Genomic DNA, 24,786 nt, shown 5'->3' on the forward strand with positions numbered 1-24,786 from the left:
CACAATTCTGCAAGCTAAAGGCCCATCCTAGGGAAGAGGTGCCAACGCCTCGGAAATCGGAATCTGAGTCGAGCCCGTTCTCGGAGATGACTCCGCATTTCAAACTTCCCTCAGTCCGAGCGCGCCAGGGCCAGGAAGCTGGGCCACGTGACCGGCCCTCCTCCGCGGCCATTCCTAGCGGGGCAACAGCCGGCGCCCCTTCAGCATTTCGTATCCCCTCCACCGCGCGACGGCGCATAAATGCCCGACGGGAGGCGATCCCAGCTAGCTCTGGACTCCTGTGTCACCAGAACTCACGCGTTTTCCAGCAATGCTTAGCAAGCTCCTCATCCCAAAGCAGGTGCAGGAGACTTCCGCCTGGGTGCCGACCACGTGATCACGCGAGACTTGGGGAGACAGCGGTCCAACTTCACTACTTAAGTCCCCGGGCCCTGCCCACACAGCAGCCTCCATTGCGCGTGACGACGCGCGGCGGCCTCCGCCCCGGCGCGCCTGCGCACGCGGCTCTCGCGGTGTCTCGCGCTCAGGCCCGCCCACCTCTGCCCCCGCCCCTTCCGCCCCTCCCTCCCCCTCCGCCCTGTCTCTCGGCGGCAGCGGCGGTGGCGGCGGCTCGCGCAGCTTGTTGGCTCACTATATAAAGGGGAGAAGCGGGCGGACCGGACGGCTGGAGCTGCAGCCGGTGGCGGCAGCGGCGGCGCGGGGAGCGGCGACCGGTGGTGGTTTCCCTCCTTGGTGCGGGGTGGGGAGCGGGCAACGCCCCCCAGGACCCCTGAAGGGTCGTGGCCTTTTTTTTTTAAGGGCGATTCTCGAGTTTTTAGCTCCGAGGACTGCTCTCCTCCTCTACCTCCTCTCACCGCTCCCCTCTCCTCCGTCAGGATACGATTTTGTTTGAAAAATTTTTCCCCCCAGTTTTGCGGTGGCTTGGGTCACCCTCCGGGTGTTCTTTTTTTGTTTGTTTGTTTTTGTTTTTATCTTTTCTCGGGGTTGCCCCCCTCTTGTTTGTGTTGTGTGTGGAAATGGCGAACTCGGCAAATACAAACACCGTGGTAAGGACGTGGTTTGGTGGCCGGCGGGGGCTTCGTTCAGGCGGCAGCAACGGCCGGACCGGGCGGGGGCGGGGACGGCCGCGACTCCCGGCCTCGACTCTCTTCAGCCGCCCGCGCGGCCGCCGCCGCCGCCGCCGCTTCCCGCCTCAGGCGGAGCGGGCCGGTGCGCCGGGCGGCGGGCGCGGGGGGGTGCCGAGGCTCGCGGCCGCGGCGGCGGGGAGGGCGGGGGCGCCTGCTGGGCCTGGGGCCGCCGCGGGGCGGTTGGGCCGGGGCGAGCGCGCGGCCCCGGCCCCAGACCCCGACCGCCAGGAGGGAGGGCGGGAGGGGCGCCGCCGCTTCTCCCCGAAGCGGGCCCGGCCGCGCCGGCTGGAGGAGGGCTCCCGGAGCAGCCTCAAAACAAAAACCGTGTTTGGGGAGCTGGGCGAATCCCCAAGACCCACCGCGATCCACTTTAACGCAGTGAAAGGTTAATGGCTACTTTGGGGGTTACTTTGGGCGTTTTGGCGGTTGTGCTTAAAGAGCCTTCCTTGGGGCCATTTTATGTTTAAAAAAAAAAAAAAGGACGAAGGTTGAAAAGCACTTATCTCGGTTCCTTCCGAATCGGTAAAATGGCGAAGGGGAAGCAAAACCCCCATCGTATCTTCGACTAGCAAAAGCACCAAAACAAACAAAGCCTACAGTAGTGGTCAAAGTGCCCCGCTTTCGCCTTGAAATTTGCCTACTTCTCACCGTTTGTCCCTTTTTTCTTACTTGCGATCACGTAGGTTTGCAAAAAGCAGTCACATAAATAACCTTTTCAGTCACCAACGCAAAATGTGATCACTAGCCCACCCCACTCTCTTATTTTTATTATGACAATAAAACACTTTTTTGCCCGGTCCCAAATGCAGACAAGCCCACGGCAGCCCGGCTCCGTACCGTTGACGACTCGGGTCGATCCATCATGGCTGCGGCCGCTTACCCTGCTTTTCAGTCCCTGAGCCTTGTGGTCCTCCTCCCTTTGGCTGCCCTGTTTATATAGAGCCATTGCCGCTCTCTAATATAGACTCTGCCAGGATGGGAAGGTGCTTTTCAGGCCTACGTCACCGCCTCTCCATTTAAACACCAGATCCGGCTTTAAATAGTGAGAGCTGCTGAGAGCGGGGCTGGGAGGTGCGTGCTCCCGAGGCGAGAGGCTGGCGCGTGCAGAGCTCAGTTTATTCCTAAATCCTTTGCGTACACTGTAATTTCGTGCCCAACCGGCTCTGCTTTTAGAGCCCCAAGTTTTTGTTTTCATACAGCAGCTGGGATTTGCGGTCTTTGATAGGGGAAAATAGACTTGCCATCCTCTTTTATTTTTATTTTTTAAAGAGAATTTAAGCTCAGATGTCTAATCGTTCTTGTATTCAGAAGATGCATGCATTATTGTCGGTAATTTTTTTTTTGAAAAGTTTTCTACATTAATTGTTAGCTGTGGAGGATTTGATTTTGGTAGTATTTTGTTTATCACGTATTCAGGAAATGTTAGAAATATAGCTCCTAATATTTCATTATGTTTTCCTATAATAAATATTTGAGATACGAAGCTTTTCAAAGAAATAGTAAGTGCCTAAAGCTTCGACGTAGGACCTATGTCTACAGTACATTTATGGATCGGGGAATTGTGAGTAATTTGCTTAGTGGAAACTGGGTATTAAAATTCTAAGTAGACGGTGTTTTTGCTGCATTGGCTGTTAATGTGATATCCAATATAGAAATTAATCCAACTTATTTTCCAATATTGTACCAGGTACTAACACTTTTGAAAGAAATCCTTTAATCATTAGATAATGACACTAATGGCCCTTTAATTTACGAGTTTTTAAGTTTGGAATATCTGGTTTTTGAAAACTAGGACAAACCTAAATTAATGTGTATTTCATAAAAGGCAAAAACTTTGGCTTAAGTACATTTTAGTATTCTAAATAATTCAGAAATTGCTTATTTCAAATAATGCCTGTGTACTCACATACTTTGAAAAACGTCAGTATTTTGCGCGCTTTTTAACTCTTGAACAATTTTAAATTGCGTATACTTCATGAATAATACACATTTCCCTTTCTTTAACTATAGTGCATATGAATCCATTAAGTGGTCAAGTTGTGGGTTAATTAAAACACAAAAGCAAAATCTTAAAGCAAGATTGATTCATTAAGTAGGGAGTGCCAGAAGAAAGCACATTGTACCTATAAATGTGTGGATATCCAAGCAGAATATTTTTAGGGATGACCGACTTCAGAAACACCAGAACAACATCTATTTTGCTGGAAAAATAATTTATATCGTCAATTTGAGATTTATACTACCAATTTAAAATTACACTGTATCTTTATAATGCCTTGAGTCATTGGTTTTAAAAAAACACTTTATAAATGTATTTTTGTAATTCAGTAGTTGAATTGCCATAGATAAGGTGATACCCATAGTCAGATAGACTTTCCTTTATATATAGAATCAGAATGCTAACATAAGGAGGCACTGTAGAGATGCAGAAATCACGTGAATAATTTTAGTTCATAGAGGCAGATTTGGCAAAATAAAAAGGTGAGTGAGTGGAACGGCAAAGGTGAGAAACTAGATACATGAATTGTTTTTCTGGTTGTAATGAAAAGGAACAAATAGTTTTTAATGGTTGAGGTAAGTTGTATAGAGGAACTCATTATTTATATTTTTGCCTGGACAAGGACACATAAGAGGTTTCCCCTGTGATAACAGTATTGCTGGGAGAGATGCTAATGAAACATTTATTTATGTTTGAGGTTTGCTTATGAGAGCAAACCCTTGGTTTTATTGGGTAAGCAGTAATTTTTAAGCAAGATATAAAACACAGATAATGACAAAGTATTAAAATAAAAAGGCTGTTGATCTTAGCTCTGTGTGATAATGGATAAGATTTATAGCAAGGCATCTCTGGTTTTACACTCTGACAAGCAAACTTCCTTTTGTCCATTAAAAAATAGGATGTGGGTTGGGCAAAGTCTTCCGTCTCTTACCTTTTGGTTTTTAAAAAGTACTTTATGCTTTTAAAGTGCTTTCACATCTATTCTCATTTTATTTTTCTGGCAACCTTCTAAAAGCAAGCTTCCCCCCAAGTAATGCCAACAATAATAGTTACAATAATAATAGTTTAAAAATAAATATCGAGGCTGCTTATAGTTCTATTCCATAGCATCATCTGGGCAGTAGTAGGAGAGAAATCCTGGAAAAGAGATCATTGTGGCTTGTTCCTCTGAGACTTTGAGACCTGTTATTGTGGTTATATGAACAGCTTGATGGTATAATTTAAAGGTACAGACTGGGTAACAAAAACTAAAATTAGGTGATTTTTAAATTTGAATACTTATTAGGTTGCAAATTATTACCAGGCAAATCACAGGACATAAGTTTCTGTTAAGACAGCGATGACGTTAGGAGATACAACGGGTTAAACCAAGCAAGGAATAATAAAAACCAGACATAGCAACCCATAAAACTATATCGTTGGATATAGTCAAAACACATTAAGTGTTTTGACTATAACAACATGGGTAATTACAACTGGAAACTGTATAGACCTTGTATCTGTGACGATCTTCTGTATATGAATTGTATTAAACAGTCGTAAAACCTTTATTAAAATATGCAGTCATCAAATAATTCATTTTAACTAAGGCAATTGATGTTTATGGGAATGGCCATACCTTTAAAGTTACATCTTCTAAAATAAGTTTTAGAGAGTTGGAAAAGGGACTGTTGTATTACATTTGTTTTGAATTTGTGAAAATGTTATATATTTTAATATGTGAAAAGCAGTGTTTTTTAGCAGTCTTTTATTTTCCCTTTAAAGCCTAAATTATACAGATCTGTGATTGAAGATGTAATTAATGATGTGAGAGACATCTTTTTGGATGATGGAGTCGATGAACAAGTTCTGATGGAACTAAAAACTGTGAGTTTGCTGCTTTTTTTTTTTTTAACATTCTCTTCAGTCAGAAACTATACTCCATAATTTTGCCATATGATGACCATTTGACTTTGTTGCAGGAAGCAGTATAGTTATGTGAAGGGTGCTGGTTTTGAATCCCAGCTCTACCATCCATTCTTCCTCTGACGTTAGGCAAACTGCTTATATTTCAGTTTCCTTATATGTGAGATGAGAATTAGTAGTACTTACCTTTTAGGCTTGTTTTGAGGATTAAATGTAATGACTATATAAAGTGTTTAGCAAAGTGCCTGGCAATAGTATTAGCTATTATTAATGGGCAGTTAATATCCATTTATGTTTTAATTACTTGACATTCCTGTAAGGTTTTTTTTTTACTTTTTCTTTTTTTGTGGTCTTAATGCACTGGTATTCTAAAATGTATTTATGTTGTGGAGATTAAGTGCTTGATAAATTTCATGTTCTGGAGTCCGATTCTCTATGTGGGCCAAATATTTGGTTTACAATGTATTCTAGTTTGGGAGCTGCTTTTCTGCCTCTTCTATTTACTTGGATTTAAGCAGAAATATATAGATACTTTTATTTAGCATTTGTGTTTTCTTGATGGTGTAATGACTCATGAAATCATGGAATATTTTTGCCTTACTGCTCAAAACAGTGGTTCTCAAAATATGGTCAGTGGACTTCCCCACAGGCTCTTTCAGGGGTCCATGCGGTTGGACAGATGCCCAAATCTGAATAATCATAGTATGTTTGTCATATTTCCAGTAAAAGTTGTATTCCATGAAAAAAGTGACCAGTTAAACTTGCAACTCAAATGTACAAGTGCTTTTCCTTGAGATAACTGTTCCATATGCAGCAGAAGGGCTTTATGCATGCTTCCCATTTTGATGTACCAAATATTAAAAAGATGTTTACGTAAAGGTTGAGATGAGATCATTGTTGATACTAAGACATGCAATTGTTTGATATTCTATTCATGATATTCTATAATGAAATGTGTTAACATATGGCATGTCTGCATACTTCACTGAACTCATATTTTCCATTTAATCGAAGAGTTTGAAAAGTTAATTGGTATATGGTTTCAGATTGTACATTGCAGCTACCTGTTAAGAAACCATCACTTAAAATACTTTTTCCTTTCCCAACTACTTAGCTATGAGAAGGCAGATTTTCTTCATATACATCAACGAAAGAAAACTGAATGTAGAAGCAGATATGAGAATCCAGCTATTTTCCTTTTAAGCCATTTCTCACGAAATTTTTTTGGAAGATATGGTTATTTTCATTGAAAGTATTTATGTTAACATGTAATGGATACGTTGTTTTTTCTTTTTTTTTCTTCTTTACTCCTCTGGATCTTATTTTTTAAATGGAAATGCATTTCTTTTATTTATTTATTTTATTTTACTTTTGGCTGTGTTGGTTCTTCGTTTCTGTGCGAGGGCTTTCTCTAGTTGTGGCGAGCGGGGGCCACTCTTCATCGCGGTGCGCGGGCCTCTCACTATCACGGCATCTCTTGTTGCGGAGCACAGGCTCCAGATACGCAGGCTCAGTAGTTGTGGCTCATGGGCCTAGTTGCTCCGCGGCATGTGGGATCTTCCCAGACCAGGGCTCTAACCCGTGTCCCCTGCATTAGCAGGCAGATTCTCAACCACTGCGCCACCAGGGAAGCCCACGTTGTTATTTTTAAATGTCAACATTAAAAAAAAATCTTATTTAAAATTTCATAAAAGTTCATTGAGGTCCTCATTAATTTGTAAAAATGTTAAAGGACTCAGACTAAAAAGTTTTAGAACTGCTGGCTTAGAGATTGGGAATTGAGCTCCTTTAGAGCTATGTATAAATAAGTAATCACAGTTAATGAATGCTAAGGAACATTTGTTGTGGTCTTATTTATCCATTCAACAGAGGTGTGGAGGCTGCAATTTAGCAACTTACTATTTTAAATAAAGCAAATCTCACCTGTGTTGTGGTGATAAAATATATCTTAGAATGTTGCAGCATCTGTGGGCAGCTTCTATAGAATTTTCAATATGAATCTGCCCCTGTGAGGAAGGGAAAATATAGGTTTGAATGAGATGAGGAAATATTTATTTACCTTGTGAGAAATGTAATGGTTACTGAAAGTGAAGAGTAGGTATTTAAAAATATAAGTGAAGGAATGCCAACTCTGAGACATGAGTTGGAAGAATAGCAATATAAACTACTCAAACATAAAGTATCTCAGGGATATGAATAAGAAGAGAATAAGCTTATTTTGATTCCTTCATGTTACATGTAATGAATATTTTATAAATATGTTATACCCTTATAATGGTTGTCCTTGTAGATCTGTGATCTTATGTAGAAGGTACAGCATTTTTAGGTGCAAAAAATTAGTCCCAAAGGCTTTAATTTGTGGTACGTCAGACTAGTGGTCAATCCAAGTTGTTATCTCCTCTTGCTTTTCACAGAGTCTGTTGATATTTTCCTACTGGTCCCAGTTAGAATCAAGGTGTTCTTTCTAAACAGAATGAGCTATCTTTGAGACCAAATAGCTCCACCTGCATTTTTAGTACATAAGACTTTATACATGTATACACGTATATACAGATATATGTACATATAATATAGTATAATAGTATAAAAAAAGTAATATCTGTGTTTTATAGGTTATGCACTGATTTTTTGTTTAATGCTTAGTTTTCTGTGACAAAATTGTGACTTATTCAACTTTGAATCTCCAACCTCTACCACAATGCCTGGCATATGTGGTTGGCATTCAGTAAATACTTAATTAAACAAATTAATAACACGTTGCTCCAGAATCTAACTGAAAAAGGTAGTTTAATGTTTTTGTTGTTTTTTAAACGGGGCATACTCTTTTATTCTGGGTTGTAGCTGAATTTAAATATAAAACTGGTAGACTGAAATGAGTTTGTTATTTTAATTCTCTGCACTAAATTTCTTCAGGATCTCATTAGAATTTCCAGAATGTGCCCTAGTTTTAACAGTCTGACAGCCAGCATTATGCAGTAGAACTTTCTGTGGTGATGAAAATGTTCTATATCTGTGCTCTCCAGTATGGTAACCACTAGCCACATGTGGCTATTAAACACTTGAAATATGGTTAGTGGAACTGAAGAACTGAATTTTTATTTAATTATAATTAATTTCACTTTAAATCACCACGTGTGGCTAGTGGCTACTGTATTAGACCTTGTAGGTTTGGATATTCTTGCTAATGAAAACTAACAATATTTCATATTTTAAGCTTTATAAAAGACTGTCATTAGTTCTATCCCCTTTCTCACCATTTTATAGTATTTCACAAACTTCTATCAAAAGCTTCCAAACGGCTGTGAAGGATACAGTGGTGTATTAGATTATGAATTAAGATGAGTAATGAGAGTGCCTGTAGTTTGAAGTTCAACTAGATAATTCAGAAAGGGACCTTCTACATTAAAATAATTCAACCTGATTCTTGAGGTTATCTGTTAACACTGTGGGTCTCCTTTAATGTATGAACTGTGGGAGATAGAAAAGATGCATAAAGCACAATGTTGGTTTTCTTGCTTTTTTCTCTAATTGAAGTGTAATTGACCTACAACACTGTATTAGTTCTAGGTGCACAACATAGGGATTCAGGATTTCTATACATTAGAAAATGATCACCACTTGATTTTCAATAAAGCTATATTTGAATGTAAATTGTGTTTTAGATTGGTAAATGACTATGGGTGGAAATGACAGTCTAGAAGTCCTCTTCAAAGTAAGTGATAAAATTATCCTGATTTCTAAACTGTCAGACCCACCCCTATCCAAATAGCAAGTACAATGGGAGATAGAAAACATGGCCTCTCAATAAAACAAAGTGAGAAGAATTCCTCATTTGGAGACAAATCTGAAAAAGTTAATCTGCCCCTAGATCTGTTTTTTCATCCTTGGCACTACTGACATTTGGGACCTGTTAATTCTTTGTTGTAGAAGGCTAGTTATCGTAGGATATTAGCAGCATAACTGATCTCTGCCCACTAGATGCCAGTAGCACCCCTTAGTTCTGACAACCAAAAATATCTCCAGACATTGCCAAATGTCCCCAGGGCAGAAGGGGAAAAACTACCCCTGATTGAGAACCACTATTCTAAGTATACTCTAGTTGTATATAAATACTTGAACCATAAGTTGAACGATGATCTACTGTTCTGTATCATTTGGCCTTGGGGAAAGCTCTGTTCCCCAACATCATTTCTAAAGAGCCCAAAAATTCAATTGTCTTATGTTTTATCCAGGAGCTAGTTGTTTTTGTGAGAGTAGGAGAATCCTTTAGAATTTCTAGCCCAGCATACTGCCAGGGAGCAGTAGATCTGGTAACGTTTTATAGATCAAAAAATGGAATAAATATGCTTTGACAGATCATTTAGCAAGTGGTAGAGACTTGAAGCTAAGCCTTTTGTCTCCAGATAAGGAAGGTACCAGAGTTATGACTAGACCTGCTGTGATAGCAGCAGTACAGTTTAGAGATTAGAACTTTGGACCAGAGCTGGGATTATGGTGAGGAAAGTGAGGGCCTAGAGTCCAAAATTTAAACTTTAAATTTAAAATTTAAAGGACATTTACTCTTCACTCTCAGGGTCCAGCCCTGTTGAGTCAGATTGCCTGGATTGTATGATGGTTTTGCCTGCTGTTAGTTGGTGATCTTGGATAAGGTACCTAACTTCTTGTTCCTCAGGTTCTTTTTCTGTAAAAAGGAGATAATAATAATGTCTATTTTAAAGAATTTTTGTGAAAAACGAGTGTACACGGAAAGTACTTAAGTGCACATTAAGAATTCAGTGTTAGTCTAGTAAACATCATGGGCATAACATGATGCATATCCAAATCATTTTGGGAACAGAAAATGAATTTTCTCCATGTCTAATTCCGGAGACCTGGCAAAGATTGTTGAAATAGGACTGCCGGAAACAATAGCTATGGTGTTGGGGGGAAAAAGTACTATAAAAATGTGGAGAGAAGAGTTCTTCCTATTTTCTAAGCTAGCTAAATAAATAAATACATACATAAATAACAATTCAGTATTCTTGGTAGTCTTTAGGGGTATTAATATGATTACTGTTGCCAAAACAGTATTACATTATTTTAAACAGATGATATTTTAAAAATAAAATATTTTGATAAATTATTTTAAAATGAAATTGAAGAGAAACAGAAAACATTCAACTAATTTGAACTTTACATTATTTGATATTATAAGCGTAATGCTAAATATTTGTATGGTATTATTCTTGTATTTTTCACATTACCTAGAGCAGTATTTGGTACTTAGTAAATATGGATTCTCAGTGGCCCACTACTCCAGCATCCCCTTGCTCCCCCAGAAGCAGTTTGAAATGTGTGGTTCTGTGTTTGCTTGTTATAATGACTAATGGGCATCTTTGGCATTTAGTAGGCTAGAGGAGTGTTGTATTTCATGTACACTTCCTGTGGTAATACCCTGTAAATAAAGAGTTATTCTGTCTAAAATGTTGGTAGCATTTTTATAGAGAAACTACCTTAGAAAACAAGTTCGTTTTCCATTCTTTTTGAAATTAATATTAAATTTCTGATAAGTTCTTAGTCATTTTGTTAGGTTATGAATAAGACATAGTCTCTACCCTGAAGGAGTTCATACTTTAATAGAGAAGGTAGACTTAGTGTGAAAAGTGTACCAATAGAAATATCTCTAAGGTATAGAGGCAGTGAGCGATTTCTTCGCGTCTATGTGACTTTGCATTTGCATTCTTTGGGGAATTGTGTGGGAAGACTGTCAGTCATAAGGAGTAGTTTACGAAAGTTTAGACAGGAGGTATGTATGCTATATTTAGGGAACTGCAAGTAGTTTGGAAAATAGAGTGCAAGTTATAGTAGCAGTTGGAGAAGTTAACATAATATTGCATTAAGGAGCTTGGTCTTTAGAGTGAGAAGGATTCTCTGGGGTGCTAGTTAAAAGACAGAGTTTTGGACTTCTGCCTCAAAGAGTCTCAGTTGATAGGGGTACAGTCTGACATTTAAAAAGAAAAATTTGATTACATTTACCAAAAACTCTTAAATTAACTTTTAATAATGCATTAATGGGTTGCAGTCTGCAGTTTGAAAAGTATTGGTTTATACTTAAAGCAGTGGCTTTCACTTTAGTGTACATCACAATAACCTGGATAGGTTATTAAAACAGATTCCTGGCTCTAGCTCCAGAGTTGCTGATTCGATGGGGTGGGGCCTTAGAATTGGTATGTCTAACAAGTTCCCAGGTGATACTGATATTATTGGTCCAGGATCACATTTTGAGGACTACTGATTTATAGAGAATAGATTGGAAGCACAAGTTTCCACTAAAATGTAGGCTCTGTAAGGACAAAGATCTTTGTCAGATTTGTTCACTGTCTGTTCTCAATGCCACTAACAGTGTCTAGCTGGGAGATATTCAATAATTATGTGTAGAATGTATGATTTGAAGCAGGGAGCTCAATTAGCTTAGTCATTAACACTTTGCAATAATACTGATGGGAGGAAGGGACTTGAACTGGGGCCATTATAGTAGGGATAGATTGGAATAATGCTTTGGAAAGGAAATTGACAATAATGATAGGGCATTGGAGTGCATTCTGACTCACAGATCATTGACTTGGGAGACTAGGTGAGTAGTGGTACGCAGCACTTAGCACATAATGTGTATTTGTTAATATTTACCATTGTCATGGAAGCTTCATTAAAGTGATGGGTCAGGATTGCAGTGGGAAGACCAATTGGAGGTGATAAAAACTGAAGCTTTAAATTTAGAAAATTATGGTTTAAAGACCTGTTTCTTTCTTTCTTTTTTCTGTTTCTTTCTTTTTTTTTAATATTTACTTTTATTTTTGGCTGCGTTGGGTCTTACTTGCAGCACATGGGATCTTCATTGCTGTGTGCAGGATCTTTCCTTGCGGTGCTCGAGTTCTTTGTTGCAGCACGCGGGCTTCTTTCTAGTCATGGTGTGTGGATTTTCTCTCTCTAGTTGTGGCACACAGGCTCCAGAGCACATGGGCTCTGTAGTTGTAGTGCATGGGCTCCAGAGCGTGTGGACTCTGTAGTTTGCTCCATGCGGACTCTAGTTGCGGCGTGCGGGCTCAGTAGTTGTGGTGCGTGTGGGCTTAGTTGCCCCGGGGCATGTGGGATCTTAGTTCCCTGTCCAGGGATTGAACCCGCGTCCCCTGTGTCGGAAGGCGGATTCTTTACCACTGGACCATCAGGGAAGTCCCTTAAAGACCTGTTTCTTAAAGCATTAATTAATAGTACTTTTTGCACCTTGATTTTGGCCTACAAGAAGCGAGGTTTTGTTTTGTTTTGAAACAGGGAAAAGAAGTGTAAACAGTTTGGGTGATAACTGGGAGGCTTACCTATATAGCCTTACTATATAATACATTTAGAGTGTATTTTAGAGTGTAGAGTGTATTTTATTCAGTGTCTGAGCCTATTTTGTATTGTGTGTTATGCTAGGTGCCCACTTTATAGAAATGAACCAGACAAAACTTGGGCTCTCAAAAAGTAGTTTTTTGTTACCCTAGGAAGAACCCTAGCTGTTTTTAGTCTGGGATTTGCACCGACTTAGATTTACTAGCTGGAAGTTCGTTTAGAAGTAATCTAATTCAGCTTGTTCCCTTTCTAGATGAGTAAAATGCCCAGGGAAGACATAATTTGTCCACCAAGCCGTTTAGTGGCCAAACCAGGACTAATTGGGTTCCTGACTTCTGTTGTAATGCTTTATTACACAATTAATACCACCACTACAATAATTGTAATACCTAACATTTATTGATGACTGACTTTATGCTAGACTCTGATAAATGTTTTACATGGAAATCTTATTTACTCCTCACAACAACGCATGAAATAGATACTGTTACTGTCTCTGTAAGAATAGTCTTCAGGTGAGCCTAAATACTGAGACTGCTAAGGGAATGGTTGCTCTGGGGAATTGACCTTTAGTTTAGTTTACTTTTTCGCTAAATTGTTAGAGATGTGCTGGAATTGTTATTAACATGTAGATCTAGAATTTCTAGAACAGTTGGAAGTGTCAGCAGTTTATAAAAATCCCTGTTAGTATGGCAAAGGGAGCTTTTTGAAGGATCTGATAGAAGCCTTACATGAGCTAGGCAATATCCCAAGAGTAGATCCTAGGGGAGAAAACAAAGTATCTGTAGATCCTTGTGTACAGAATGACTGAATTAAATTTTATATGTATGTTTAAGGAATGGTTTGTAACTTTCTTGGGCAGTTTTTTTTATAAGGGCTCTATAGATGGAACACTAAACCTTGTAGAGAGGAAATGTGTGTTAGGGAGAAGGATGGAATAGTTGTAAATATTTTCTTTTACTTCCTTGTTTTTGCCCACTTTTGATTTTTTTTTTCCCTTCATCACAGAAGCTGTCCAAGGGAGAGATGAGAAAATAGAAGTGGTTAAGCAAAAAAGGATTGTCAATCCTTGTCATAATGAAAGAGGGAAGGGAATTTCAAGAAGTGTGGAGGGTTGAGAATACCTCTGAAAGCATATTAGGCATTGCTGTTTCTTTTTCCTTATGTAGGGTTGGACAGATAGAAAGGTAGGGTTTTCTAACCTGAGGACTGCCTCTATAATGTTTCTCATAGTTCAAGGAAAGATGAATTTATGTTTTATATGTTACTTAAAAGTTAGGAAAGAAAGATTTCCATAAAATAGCTAACAATGGATTTGATACTAAAAAGGATGATTTTTGATTACTGAAAAATTGCTTATATGAAACTGCTTGGCAACCAAGGAATTACTATGGAAAGTTTGTTGAAGATATAAAAGGAAACAAAAGAATTCTTCAGTACTCTTAAGTAGCAAAAATGAGGTTTGATACTTTAAAAATTGGTTTTCATTATGGCATACACTTGGGTAAGAATTAGAGATTTGTAGATTTATCAGTTTTGAAAATGTAAGAATTTTATAAACTGACTAATAAAGTATGTTTTATCCATATGTCCAGCGTTGTTTTCCCTGACTCTTACTTAGAAATCTTTAATATTCTTTGCTTTAGTTATGGGAGAATAAACTAATGCAGTCTAGGGCAGTAGATGGATTTCATTCAGAAGAGCAGCAGCTTTTACTGCAAGTTCAACAGCAGCAGCAACCCCAGCAGCAGCAGCATCACCACCACCATCACCACCAGGCTCAACCGCAGCAGACAGTACCTCAGCAGGCGCAGACCCAGCAGGTCCTTATTCCTGCGTCTCAGCAAGGTGAGGCTGTCTGATCCTACTGCAACTTGGAAATGAAAGTTGTCATTTTCAAAGAAGAGAAACACTCTGGTGTCTCCTTTCTATTGGCTGAGGGGGTTGTATCTGTGTGTATAAAATGTGGTTCCTATTTATGTAGTAATGATAAACAAGTAATTCACTAACAGCTTAAAATGATATTCAGGTAAGTATATTATTACTTTTTTTAGATGGCTACACAATGGTGGATTTCCTAAGTCAGATCTATAAAGGTTTATTTACTAAGGGTTTCATTATTTTATATAGTAGAATCATTACTTTCTTTGAAACTGATTTGTTCCTACAAAGGCATTTGAGTTTAGTTTTTATAAATAAACACTGGAGGGTTTTTGTAACTATACTTTGGCAATCTGAAATTCTAATTCCTTATTAATTTATGTAGTTAAATTGACTGAATTAGATTTCCTTTAAGTGAAGAGTGGATATATGACATCTTAATTTATATTATGTGGTTTAAAAATAAGAAAAAACAAGTATTTATAGACTGCATCCATAGTGCCTTGTACCGTGCAAGTCATTTTATAGGTTTTGTTTCATTGCAGTCTAATAGAGGCTCTGTGAAGTAGCTCTTAAAACATCACAGCTGAGGAAAATCTGGGCCCTGAAAAGGCTTAGAAGCTTGATCCTCTACATGGAGTATTTTCTGTCATGACAAACATTTGTTCAGTTATAAAACTTCCTAGTTTTGTAAATCTTGTTGTCAGAGAGGAGAATAAAGATAAATGAAAACTTCATCTTAAGGTAACTTGAGTTACTTATTTGTCTCATCTGAGAGTGTATGTAAGACTTAAAACTAATATTGATGCACATTAGAAATGTCTGTTTGAGTTATTTTACTGTTTATATCAAATAAGACTTAATATTTGATTTTACTCTGTACCTTGCATCAAGTAATTTTATCCTTTTAATGTTTCTTGATGACCGTTCCTCCTATTGCCTTCAGGCCTGGCACTAGGATTTTAGGTTATCATAAATTAAAATTTGATTTTCTTCACTCAGAGAATATTAGGATAATGGGATTATCTATTTATTCTCTGAAATTTGCGGAATCAAACACTTAGTTCCTTTTATGCTTACGTGATATTGCCATTATTTATGATTTGTATTTTTTAAAAAGTTGATGGAAATAAGATACTGGAAACTGTCAAATTGGGAGAAAAAGATTTTAAAAGACTATGTAGATTATAACTTTTTGAGCTCCCTTTTAATGGGTCAATAATGCATTCCAGCAGTAGTATCATTATATTAATAACACAGTTATTGCTGAGTTGGCAAGACAGTATTAAATTATGTTTGAAAATTTCCAGTTTAAGAATGCACAGAAATATATATGTTTAGGTGTTAGGTATCTCATTATGTCGTGTTCCCAAGGTCCCTTGTGTCCTTAGGTGTTGTTAAATCTTTTTTTTAATTGTGGGTTTTCCAGTATAAGGTGGGTATGTCACAGCTGTTATTTACCGTAAAAGTTTATAACTTTCTGAGATATCAAGTGGTTGAGTGCATTTGCATGCAGAAAATGTGGAAAGCATGAAAAAAATTTTTGGTATAGTACACAGCATTCTTTTGAAATAGCCTCAGGGTTCCTTGTTTTTATGTGTGCCTGTTGTTTTTCATAGCTGCAGCACCACAAGTTATTGTTCCTGATTCTAAGCTGATACAACATATGAATGCATCAAACATGGTAAGACTCAGAACATAGCACTTTGCTTGGCTCTATTTATTCTAACCCAAATTGTGATTATGCTTGTGTATGTTGTATATTAACAACTTGAAGTTTATTCAGGACTTAAGCAAAATAGCTGTTTTGTTTGGTTTCCTAAGTATTGGATTTAACAGCAAATCTAAAGTTTAGCTTGGTACTTAGACATTAAGGTTCATAAAATTATGCAACTTTCTGTTGAAAATACCAAAAGAATGATGCTTTGTGGGAGCTGTTTTATCTTCTGCTATTTTTTTTTTTTTGCGGTACGCGGGCCTCTCACTGTTGTGGCCTCTCCCGTTGCAGAGCACAGGCTCCAGATGCACAGGCCCAGCGGCCATGGCTCATGGGCCCAGCCACTCCGCGGCATGTGGGATCTTCCCAGACCGGGGCATGAACCCGTGTCCCCTGCATAGGCAGGCGGACTCTCAACCACTGCGCCACCAGGGAAGCCCTTCTTCTGCTATTTTTTGAAAATAGGTTTACGGGACCTACCAAACATTATGCCAAGTATCGTTATGTTGCAGAAGACCCATTAACTGAAAGAGGTTAGGAATGCTAAGAATTATAAATTTTTAAAAAATGAACCATTTGGATAAAGATAACTAGTATCGTTAAGATCAGACATTTACAAATTTTGCTCTGATTTAACCATAGCATAGCCTAATAAGTTTTATTACAATATGTAAATTGCTACTTTAAAATGCATTTTTTCAGTTGTGTTTATTATATATTAGACTTTTGATACTTCTAAGAGATAGCCACTGAACTTCATAAGTCCTCAAATTTTCAAATTTCACTTAGCACATATAATATATCCCATCAGATATAACAATAAAACTGAAAGAAAGAAACCCTCAGATCCTTAGAAAATCTTTACTTCTATCTTCACAGTTTTTTTTTTTTTAATAAAACATTAAAACAAAGTTTAATTAGAATCGTTGTTCCGGCATTTTCTCGTAAATGGCTTTTCTTCTGTTTAAACTACACAGACTGTTAGTGGTGTCTCTGCTCTGACATTCCATTCTTAAATCCAGCCAAATCCTTTTAATAGGAAAGAATCATTATTTTAAATAAGATCTCTTAGTCTAGTGTTAGCAGTGAGATTTTCTTTTCAGATCCAGATTTTTTTTTTTTTAAACGAAAAAGCAATATTTTAAAAAACAGTTACTGGGCTTCCCTGGTGGCGCGGTGGTTGAGAGTCCACTTGCCGATGCAGGGGACGCGGGTTCGTGCCCCGGTCCGGGAAGATCCCACATGCCGCAGAGCGGCTGGGCCCGTGAGCCATGGCCGCTGAGGCTGCGTGTCCGGAGCCTGTGCTCCGCGGCAGGAGAGGCCACAGCAGTGAGAGGCCCACGAACCACAAAAAAAAAAAAAAAAAAAACAAAAAAAACAGTTACTATATTTTGTGAGTGATGAGTGAACCTGAAAGCTCCTTTGTGTTTTATAAGCCATATAGGAAGCAGGGCTTACCTACTAGACAAACGACTTCTTTCTATTGATATATACCAGCCTTAACAAATGTATAACTTTACAGAATTGCAAATTTCTACACGATAGAAATTGGAACTTTTAAATTCACAAAAAATCAAGAATCTCTGTTTGTACTTCCAGTTCAAGTTCCTGGAGTCAGTTCTTTTGCATGAAAATCACAAAAGTCCATGCCTATCGATTCTCACAAGAATTTTTATTATTCAAAAAAAATTCCTTTTCAAGTTTAAGGCACCAAATTTCTTTTTAACCTCCATCTTTAAAAATAAGTCTCACTGTAGGATCCATATTGTAATTGGTACTATTGAGACTGTTTCCTAGGGAATAACTTGTATCATTTTAAAACAAAGTTTAGTAGAATCACTTGCAGTAGACCCATCTAATTTTGAAGAATTTTAAGTTTTGTGGGAGAGAATTTTGAATTAAAATTGTGTTTAAAAAGACTGGTAAAGTTAATGGCCCATCTCTTACTGATTTGCTGTGTCTCCTTGATTCTAAAGAGCATATGTATTTAAACAGATCATAGATCAGACTTCAATCAATAAAATGTTAGCATTTATACGTATTTCAGCATTTTACTTGTTTTCAGTTAGTGTTTGCTTCATGTGTTTTTCATGTTCTAAAATGTAATCAGTATAGGCTTTTTACAAATAAGTTTTTTGTGTTTTTGTTTGTTTGCATTATTATTCCTGATTCAAAGATATCCATTAAAAACAGTTTCATTTTGAAAAAAGAATTTTTTTAATATAAGAATATGGGATAGTGATAATATATTTGGTAGAAAGCTATTTCAGGGAACTTATGAAACAGGACCTTATATCAAACTAGTTTTGCAGGTTCTCTTTATGAAATTGCTCAAATGCGTTATTCACATTAGGGCCTTTTCACAAAATATAGGAAGGAACTTTCAGCAGACATTAATAAAAGATGGTTTGTGTATGATACATCACAACAAATATTTATAGCAACTTGAGTGTGCAGAGGTATGCAGGTGGTTATTTTCTCATGTATGCTATAAGGAAAATGCTAGGTCAGTTTGCTAGTAGAGGGAGATCTATTAATCTTATAAAATGTGAATTATAGGCACTTAATATTCCTAAATAATATTTCTCAATAGTAAGTGGTTGTTAATATATTCCTTAAATTTAGATTACCTTTCATTTGCTTATATAGACAAGATTTATTTAAATCTTTCATTTATTTAATAAAATGAAATGCAGAACCTGCATTTTATAAAGAGAACCTGGTGAGCTAGATAGCTGGATTTTGGGGACATAATGGGAGTTTCAGGCTTAAGATATAGAGATTACTTAGGCCTGTCAAATGGCAACAAGCATATTTTCTTGGAAGGCTATACTTAGAGCCTGACTAGATAGTTGTATCAGTAACCTACCTGAGTGTAATTTTCCAAGTTTTGTTGACTTCAAAGCACAGTTAATATTTATTTCTTACAGCGTATTCAAATAGAGGTGTTTCTAAAAATGTATAAGTTAGATTGAGTATATGAAGGTTTGGTACCTTAAAAAAGATTGAAGGGGGAGGGGAAAAAAACCTACCTGTATATAGTTACAGTGAGATACATGGAAATACTTTGAGCTCAGGATTTTAAAAAAACAGTAAAAATGTAGTGTAATTCTTTCAGAGGAAAGGGGAGAAGTCTCCAGAAGCAGTAAATCAAGAATTTATCCTGGATTTAAAAACATTCAGAGTATAATTGCATGTATGTTTTTATAATTTAAAGTCAGATACTAACTTCATTTTTAAGTGTAGAAATTAATTTTTGTGACTTAAGATTTTTAAGATATTTTCTATATTGATAAAACTGTCAGTAATATATGTTTCACCTAGATAATGCCAGTGTTGTCACCTTATGGCATCTTAGAAGAGTTGCCAGCTAAGAATTGCAGTCTTCTGATACAAGGTTTTCTCTAGAGACCTGTTAATCATGGTATAAATTTAAAATATTAGGATTTCTAAAGTGAAGATACTTACACTTTTGCCATAAGTATATTAATTGACAACAAGGAATTGGGAGTAAGGAAACAGAATAAGTAAGGAAATAATGGAATGGAAATTTTATTTATTGTACAGCACTGTTAGTGTGGGTTATATTTCCTTAGAGTACATTCTCCAGGTGAAAAAACCTCCTAATTATTCTAATTAATTGCTTGAAATAATTAGGTAAGATGTTTAGGCTCAATGGTCTTTATTGTACCATTTTATAAAATGGCAGTTAGTCTTATTGTTAGAACTTTTCATTGTACTATATACTAAATGAAACTGTAAATACTATTAAAATATGCCAGAGATAAACTGATGTGCTGTTATGAACATACATGGTTTTGATTGTTTTTCATTGTTTTTTCCAGAGTGCTGCTGCTACAGCTGCTACCTTAGCACTCCCTGCTGGTGTGACTCCTGTTCAACAGATATTAACAAATTCAGGTAATTAGGAATAACTGATCCATTATTTATATAACTCAGAAAATTGTACCGTCTAGCCTTTGTTTTGTCTTCACTGAAAGACAGAAGATCTTAATACTTCTTTTACCATTTGGCTTACGTTATTAAAATAAGATGATTTGAGGACCATGGCATATTAAACCATAATCACTGCTGAGGATGCAGTAGAGAAGATGAGAATTGCACTTGAACTTTTGATCCGTGAATGGAATCCTATTTATTGAATGAAGTATGATTATAGAGAAGTGCTTTTTTTTGTTGTTGTTGCTGTACGCGGGCCTCTCACTGTTATGGCCTCTCCCGTTGTGGAGCACAGGCTCCTGACACGCAGGCTCAGCGGCCGTGGCTCACGGGCCCAGCCTCTTCCACGGCATGTGGGATCTTCCCGGACCGGGGCACGAAACTGTGTCCCCTGCATCGGCAGGCGGACTCTCAATCACTGCACCACCAGGGAAGCCCTAGAAGTGCTTATTTACTTGGGTTTTGCTAAACACTTTTAACTTACCAAATAAGTTAAACAACTCATTTGAACTAATTTGTGATATCAAACTAAATCCTATAGTATCTTAAGAGCAAATTTATTACATTGTATTTTATATAGTATCTCTCCATAGCAGGCAAAATTTACTTTTAATAATAATGTTTGAAGAATTTATTTACCTGGATTTTAAGTATTTTCTCTGTAATTTAATTATACAATTTCTTGCAAATCAAAACTACAATGAGGTGTATCACCTCACACCAGTCAGAATGGCCATCATCAAAAAATCTACAAACAATAAATGCTGGAGAGGGTGTGGAGAAAAGGAAACCCTCCTACACTGCTGGTGGGAATGTAGATTGGTGCAGCCACTATGGAAAACAGTATGGAGGTTCCTTAAAAAACTAAAAATAAAACCACCATACGACTCAGCAATCCCACTACTGGGCGTATACCCTGAGAAAACTATAATTCAAAGAGTCACGTACCACAGTGTTCATTGCAACACTATTTACAATAGCCAGGACATGGAAGCAACTTAAGTGTCCGTCGACAGATGAATGGATAAAGAAGATGTGGCACATATATACAATGAAATATTACTCAGCCATAAAAAGAAATGAAACTGAGTTGTTTGTAGTGAGGTGGGTGGACCTAGAGTCTGTCATACAGAGTGAAGTAAGTCAGAAAGAGAAAAACAAATACCGTATGCTAACATATATATGGAATCTAAAAAAAAAAAATGGTTCTGAAGAGCCTAGGGGTAGGACAGGAGTAAAGACGCAGATGTAGAGAATGGACTTAAGGACACGGGGAAGAGGAGGAGTAAGCTGGGACGAAGTGAGAGAGTGGCATGGACATATATACACTACCAAATGTAAAACCGATAACTAGTGGGAAGCAGCCGCATAGCACAGGGAGATCAGCTCGGTGCTTTTTGACCACCTAGAGGGGTGGGATAGGGAGGGTGGGAGGGAGACACAAGAGGGAGGGGATATGGGGATATAAGTGTACGTATGGCTGATTCACTTTGTTATAAATAAGAAACTAACACACCATTGTAAAGCAATTATACTCCAATAAAGATGTTTAAAAAAAAGTACAATGATTATACAATTTCTTGTTTTGTTAATTTCTAAATGTTTGAAGAACAAACTTAGCGGCTTGCTACATATTTTAATGAGATATAATTGCTTACTACTTAATTTATTCAACATTCTGCATCATTTAAAACAATATATTAGAGGGATTTGGTATAAGCCAGTCATACTGTTAGTGTTATGTGGCAGTAATAATTGGTTCAGCAAACTCTTACTGCTTTTTAAGTCATCTTGAAGCTACGGAATGCTGTGCTTTTGTTCAAGATATTAATGCATTATTATACTTTTGTTTCTTTAAAGCTTTAAAAATGAACAGCCCCTGAAATGTCTGCTGATGTTACTTATTCCTCTCTCATGACTTGTTAGTGAAGATAATTTACACTTTTAATCAACTCTCATAATCTGTTGTTAAAACTTTGTTGGAAACAGCTTTATAAGGAAAATAAAACATATTAAGCAATGTATTAGAGCATGTCGTAAAGTCAGAGAAGGTAAGGACTATAGTTTACTGTGTATGGATGACAGCCCTTAATAAAATTGTTAGCCTTCTTAGTAATTTTTGTCATTCACCATGGTCTGACATTCACTATGAATTTGTTTGTTTTGAGGTGGTCACTGCTAAAGTGGTAATTTGGAATACATGCTTTTTACTTTAGGCCAGCTTCTTCAAGTGGTCAGAGCAGCCAATGGTGCCCAGTATATCTTTCAGCCTCAGCAGTCAGTAGTTCTACAACAACAGGTTATACCACAAATGCAGCCTGGTGGAGTACAAGCTCCTGTTATACAACAGGTAAAAATCTTTAAGTTTTGACCACCATGGGGTTCTTTTTTTTCTGCCTCTGTATGAATTCTCTGGGTGTTTACCATCCCTTTTTCCATAGCTTTGTCTATACAAATTCTTAGACTCTTCTCTAATACTACACAACCTGTCATTCTGAATTCCTCCTGTACACCTCACAGCTTAACTTACAGTATGTTTAAGACTAAATTGTTGTTATCCCTACTCATCCTTTATCATCCTCCCCCCCGCTTTTTATAAGTGGCACCACTCTCCATCCAGCCTCCTAAGCTAGTTATTCAGCATTCATTCAACACACATTTATTGGGTGGCTACGTATCAGAGTCTTTGCAAGAGACTAGAGATTTAGGAGTGAACGAAGCAGGCATGAGTCTGGTTTCCAGATGGTTATGTATTGTCTGGAAGGGGGTATGTGGAATCCTCCCTTTTGCTTACCTCTAATATCCAAGGTATCATGAAATCCTACCAATTCTTCTTAATAGTTTCTTTTTTTTAGACTGCAGTTTAAACATGCTTTCAGTCTGTTAATATATTTGAAACTAGTTTTCTTTTCCCACACTCTCTTTTGTCATTTCCTTAGTTCATGCTCTCATAATTTCTCACTTAAAATACTGTGTTATCCTCTTAATTGATTTCCCTGCCTCCAGCCTTGTGCCCTCCTAACTTGACTGCTACTCTATATTTATAGTCATTGTTCTAAAAATCTTAAAATCTTTTAATGATTTCCCATTGCTTATTGGAAAAAGTGTAAACTCCTCAGCGTGGGTTATGAGATCTTTTTTGGGTTCTTTTTTTTAAAATTTTTCCACATTTTATTTTTTGCCATGCTTCCAGTTGTTACCTGGTTCAGCTGCTGTTTATATCAAAGTTGACAAATATTTGCACATACTTGTGTGCCAGGTGTTAAACTCTTGTACTGTGAGGACAAAGATGAAAGAAATGGTTATTTTCTTGAGGAACTTGTGTACTTTGAAAAAGAGACAGATACATAAACAAATAATGTTAATATGATAGTACAATGATAGAGATACAGAGGAGGAACATTAATCCAGCCTACTTACAGCCTTCCACATTTGTCCTGTTGGTACTTCTGGGTTTCACTTGATGCTGTTCTGTTTAGAATGCCACCTTTGGCCTTCCTTCTAGCAGTTCTCTCCAGTCCCCCGCAAACAAACAAACCAAACAGAAAAAGCCTGGCTAATCTCCCAAAACACAAATAGAAGCTCAACTGTTGCCTACTAGGAAGGCTTCCCTGACCAGGCCTTGTCCCCCCAAGCTGAATTTAGTACTCTCGCCTGTCTTTTCATAAGGCTATATATTGCAGTTCTCAGACATCTTCTGTCTTTTTGAGTTGCTATTGCTTTGTCTATTGCATCATTAATCTGTAAACTTCTTAAAAGAAATAGTCTTATTATTTTTGCTTTCCTTGAACCTAATGACAAGGAATTGCCATTTAGTGCTTTTAATTTATCACTAGGCATTCTCTGCTTTTTATTTAATAACTATAATTATAAATATGTTCATTATAATAGATATAATTACTATTTGTTAATAGGTTCTTTTTGAGTTGTGGTTTACTTTAGAATCCTAGGATGCAGAGGCTGGAAGGAACTTTAGAAATCATCTGATCTGGTGGTTCACAGCTTTGGTTGCATGATTAGGATTACCTGGGGAACTTTAAATAAAATGAATAGATGTCATCTTATACCAATTAAATCAGAATATTAGGAGTGGGGACTTAGGTATCAGTTTTTTTGTTTTTTTTTTGTGTGTGTGTGGTATGCGGGTCTCTCACTGTTGTGGCCTCTCCTGTTGTGGAGCACAGGCTCCGCGGCCATGGCTCACGGGCCCAGCCGCTCCGTGGCATGTGGGATCTTCCTGGACTGGGGCACGAACCTGTGTCCCCTGCATTGGCAGGCGGACACTCAACCACTGCGCCACCAGGGAAGCCCAGGTATCAGCATTTTTAAGTTACTAGGTTGTTATAATTTGTAGCCAGCATTGAGAACCATTGACCCTAATCTAACAGTGAAGAGAGGTTAAAGACTTGCCTCTGCTACATCTTTATCTGTGATCTTAGACAAAACTGGAACCCAGGGCTTCAGAGTTCAGGGCAGTGTTCTTCATAGGGAGGCAGTGTAGCATAATAAGAGCAGAACCAGAAAACCTAGGTTCACATTTTGCCTCTTAGTGACTTGACTGCAAGCTTTGCAAGTTATTAAACCTCTATACCTCAAGCAAATAAACTAATAACGTGTAACTCTTAGCCTGGAGTCTGGCATATACATAGCAAGTACTTGATTAATGGAGCAATTATCTGCAGAAAATCTTTTTCCTTTAGAAATTTGAATGGTAAAATGAAAATTTAGTGGATCAGTACACTCACTAAACATTCCTCCTGTGCTTTGGTAGTTTTAACTATGTGTGAGATATGGCAATTTGGGGTGATTCTTTAGCATTGGGGCCTATT

At 37.7% G+C, this 24,786-nt stretch overlaps 1 protein-coding gene and 1 non-coding gene across 2 annotated transcripts in view; both read left to right on the forward strand.

Moving 5' to 3' along the window:
- The first annotated feature begins 646 nt into the window (after nucleotides 1-646).
- The window catches only part of GTF2A1 (general transcription factor IIA subunit 1), a 46,154-nt gene continuing 22,014 nt past the window's right edge, over nucleotides 647-24,786 (forward strand). Inside the window, exons 1-6 of the mRNA XM_060004105.1 lie at nucleotides 647-1,046; nucleotides 4,891-4,992; nucleotides 14,046-14,247; nucleotides 15,900-15,964; nucleotides 19,843-19,918; nucleotides 22,174-22,307. Of these exons, the coding sequence (XP_059860088.1) occupies nucleotides 1,017-1,046; nucleotides 4,891-4,992; nucleotides 14,046-14,247; nucleotides 15,900-15,964; nucleotides 19,843-19,918; nucleotides 22,174-22,307 (609 nt within the window). The 5' untranslated portion in view covers nucleotides 647-1,016. The remainder of the gene's footprint in view (nucleotides 1,047-4,890; nucleotides 4,993-14,045; nucleotides 14,248-15,899; nucleotides 15,965-19,842; nucleotides 19,919-22,173; nucleotides 22,308-24,786) is intronic.
- Nucleotides 15,199-15,342, forward strand: LOC132421461 (small nucleolar RNA SNORA79). The gene has a single exon (XR_009518707.1). It is a non-coding gene; the product is annotated as a small nucleolar RNA SNORA79 (small nucleolar RNA).

Source organism: Delphinus delphis, chromosome 2, assembly GCF_949987515.2.
Source record: "Delphinus delphis chromosome 2, mDelDel1.2, whole genome shotgun sequence".
Lineage (NCBI taxonomy): Eukaryota > Metazoa > Chordata > Mammalia > Artiodactyla > Delphinidae > Delphinus > Delphinus delphis.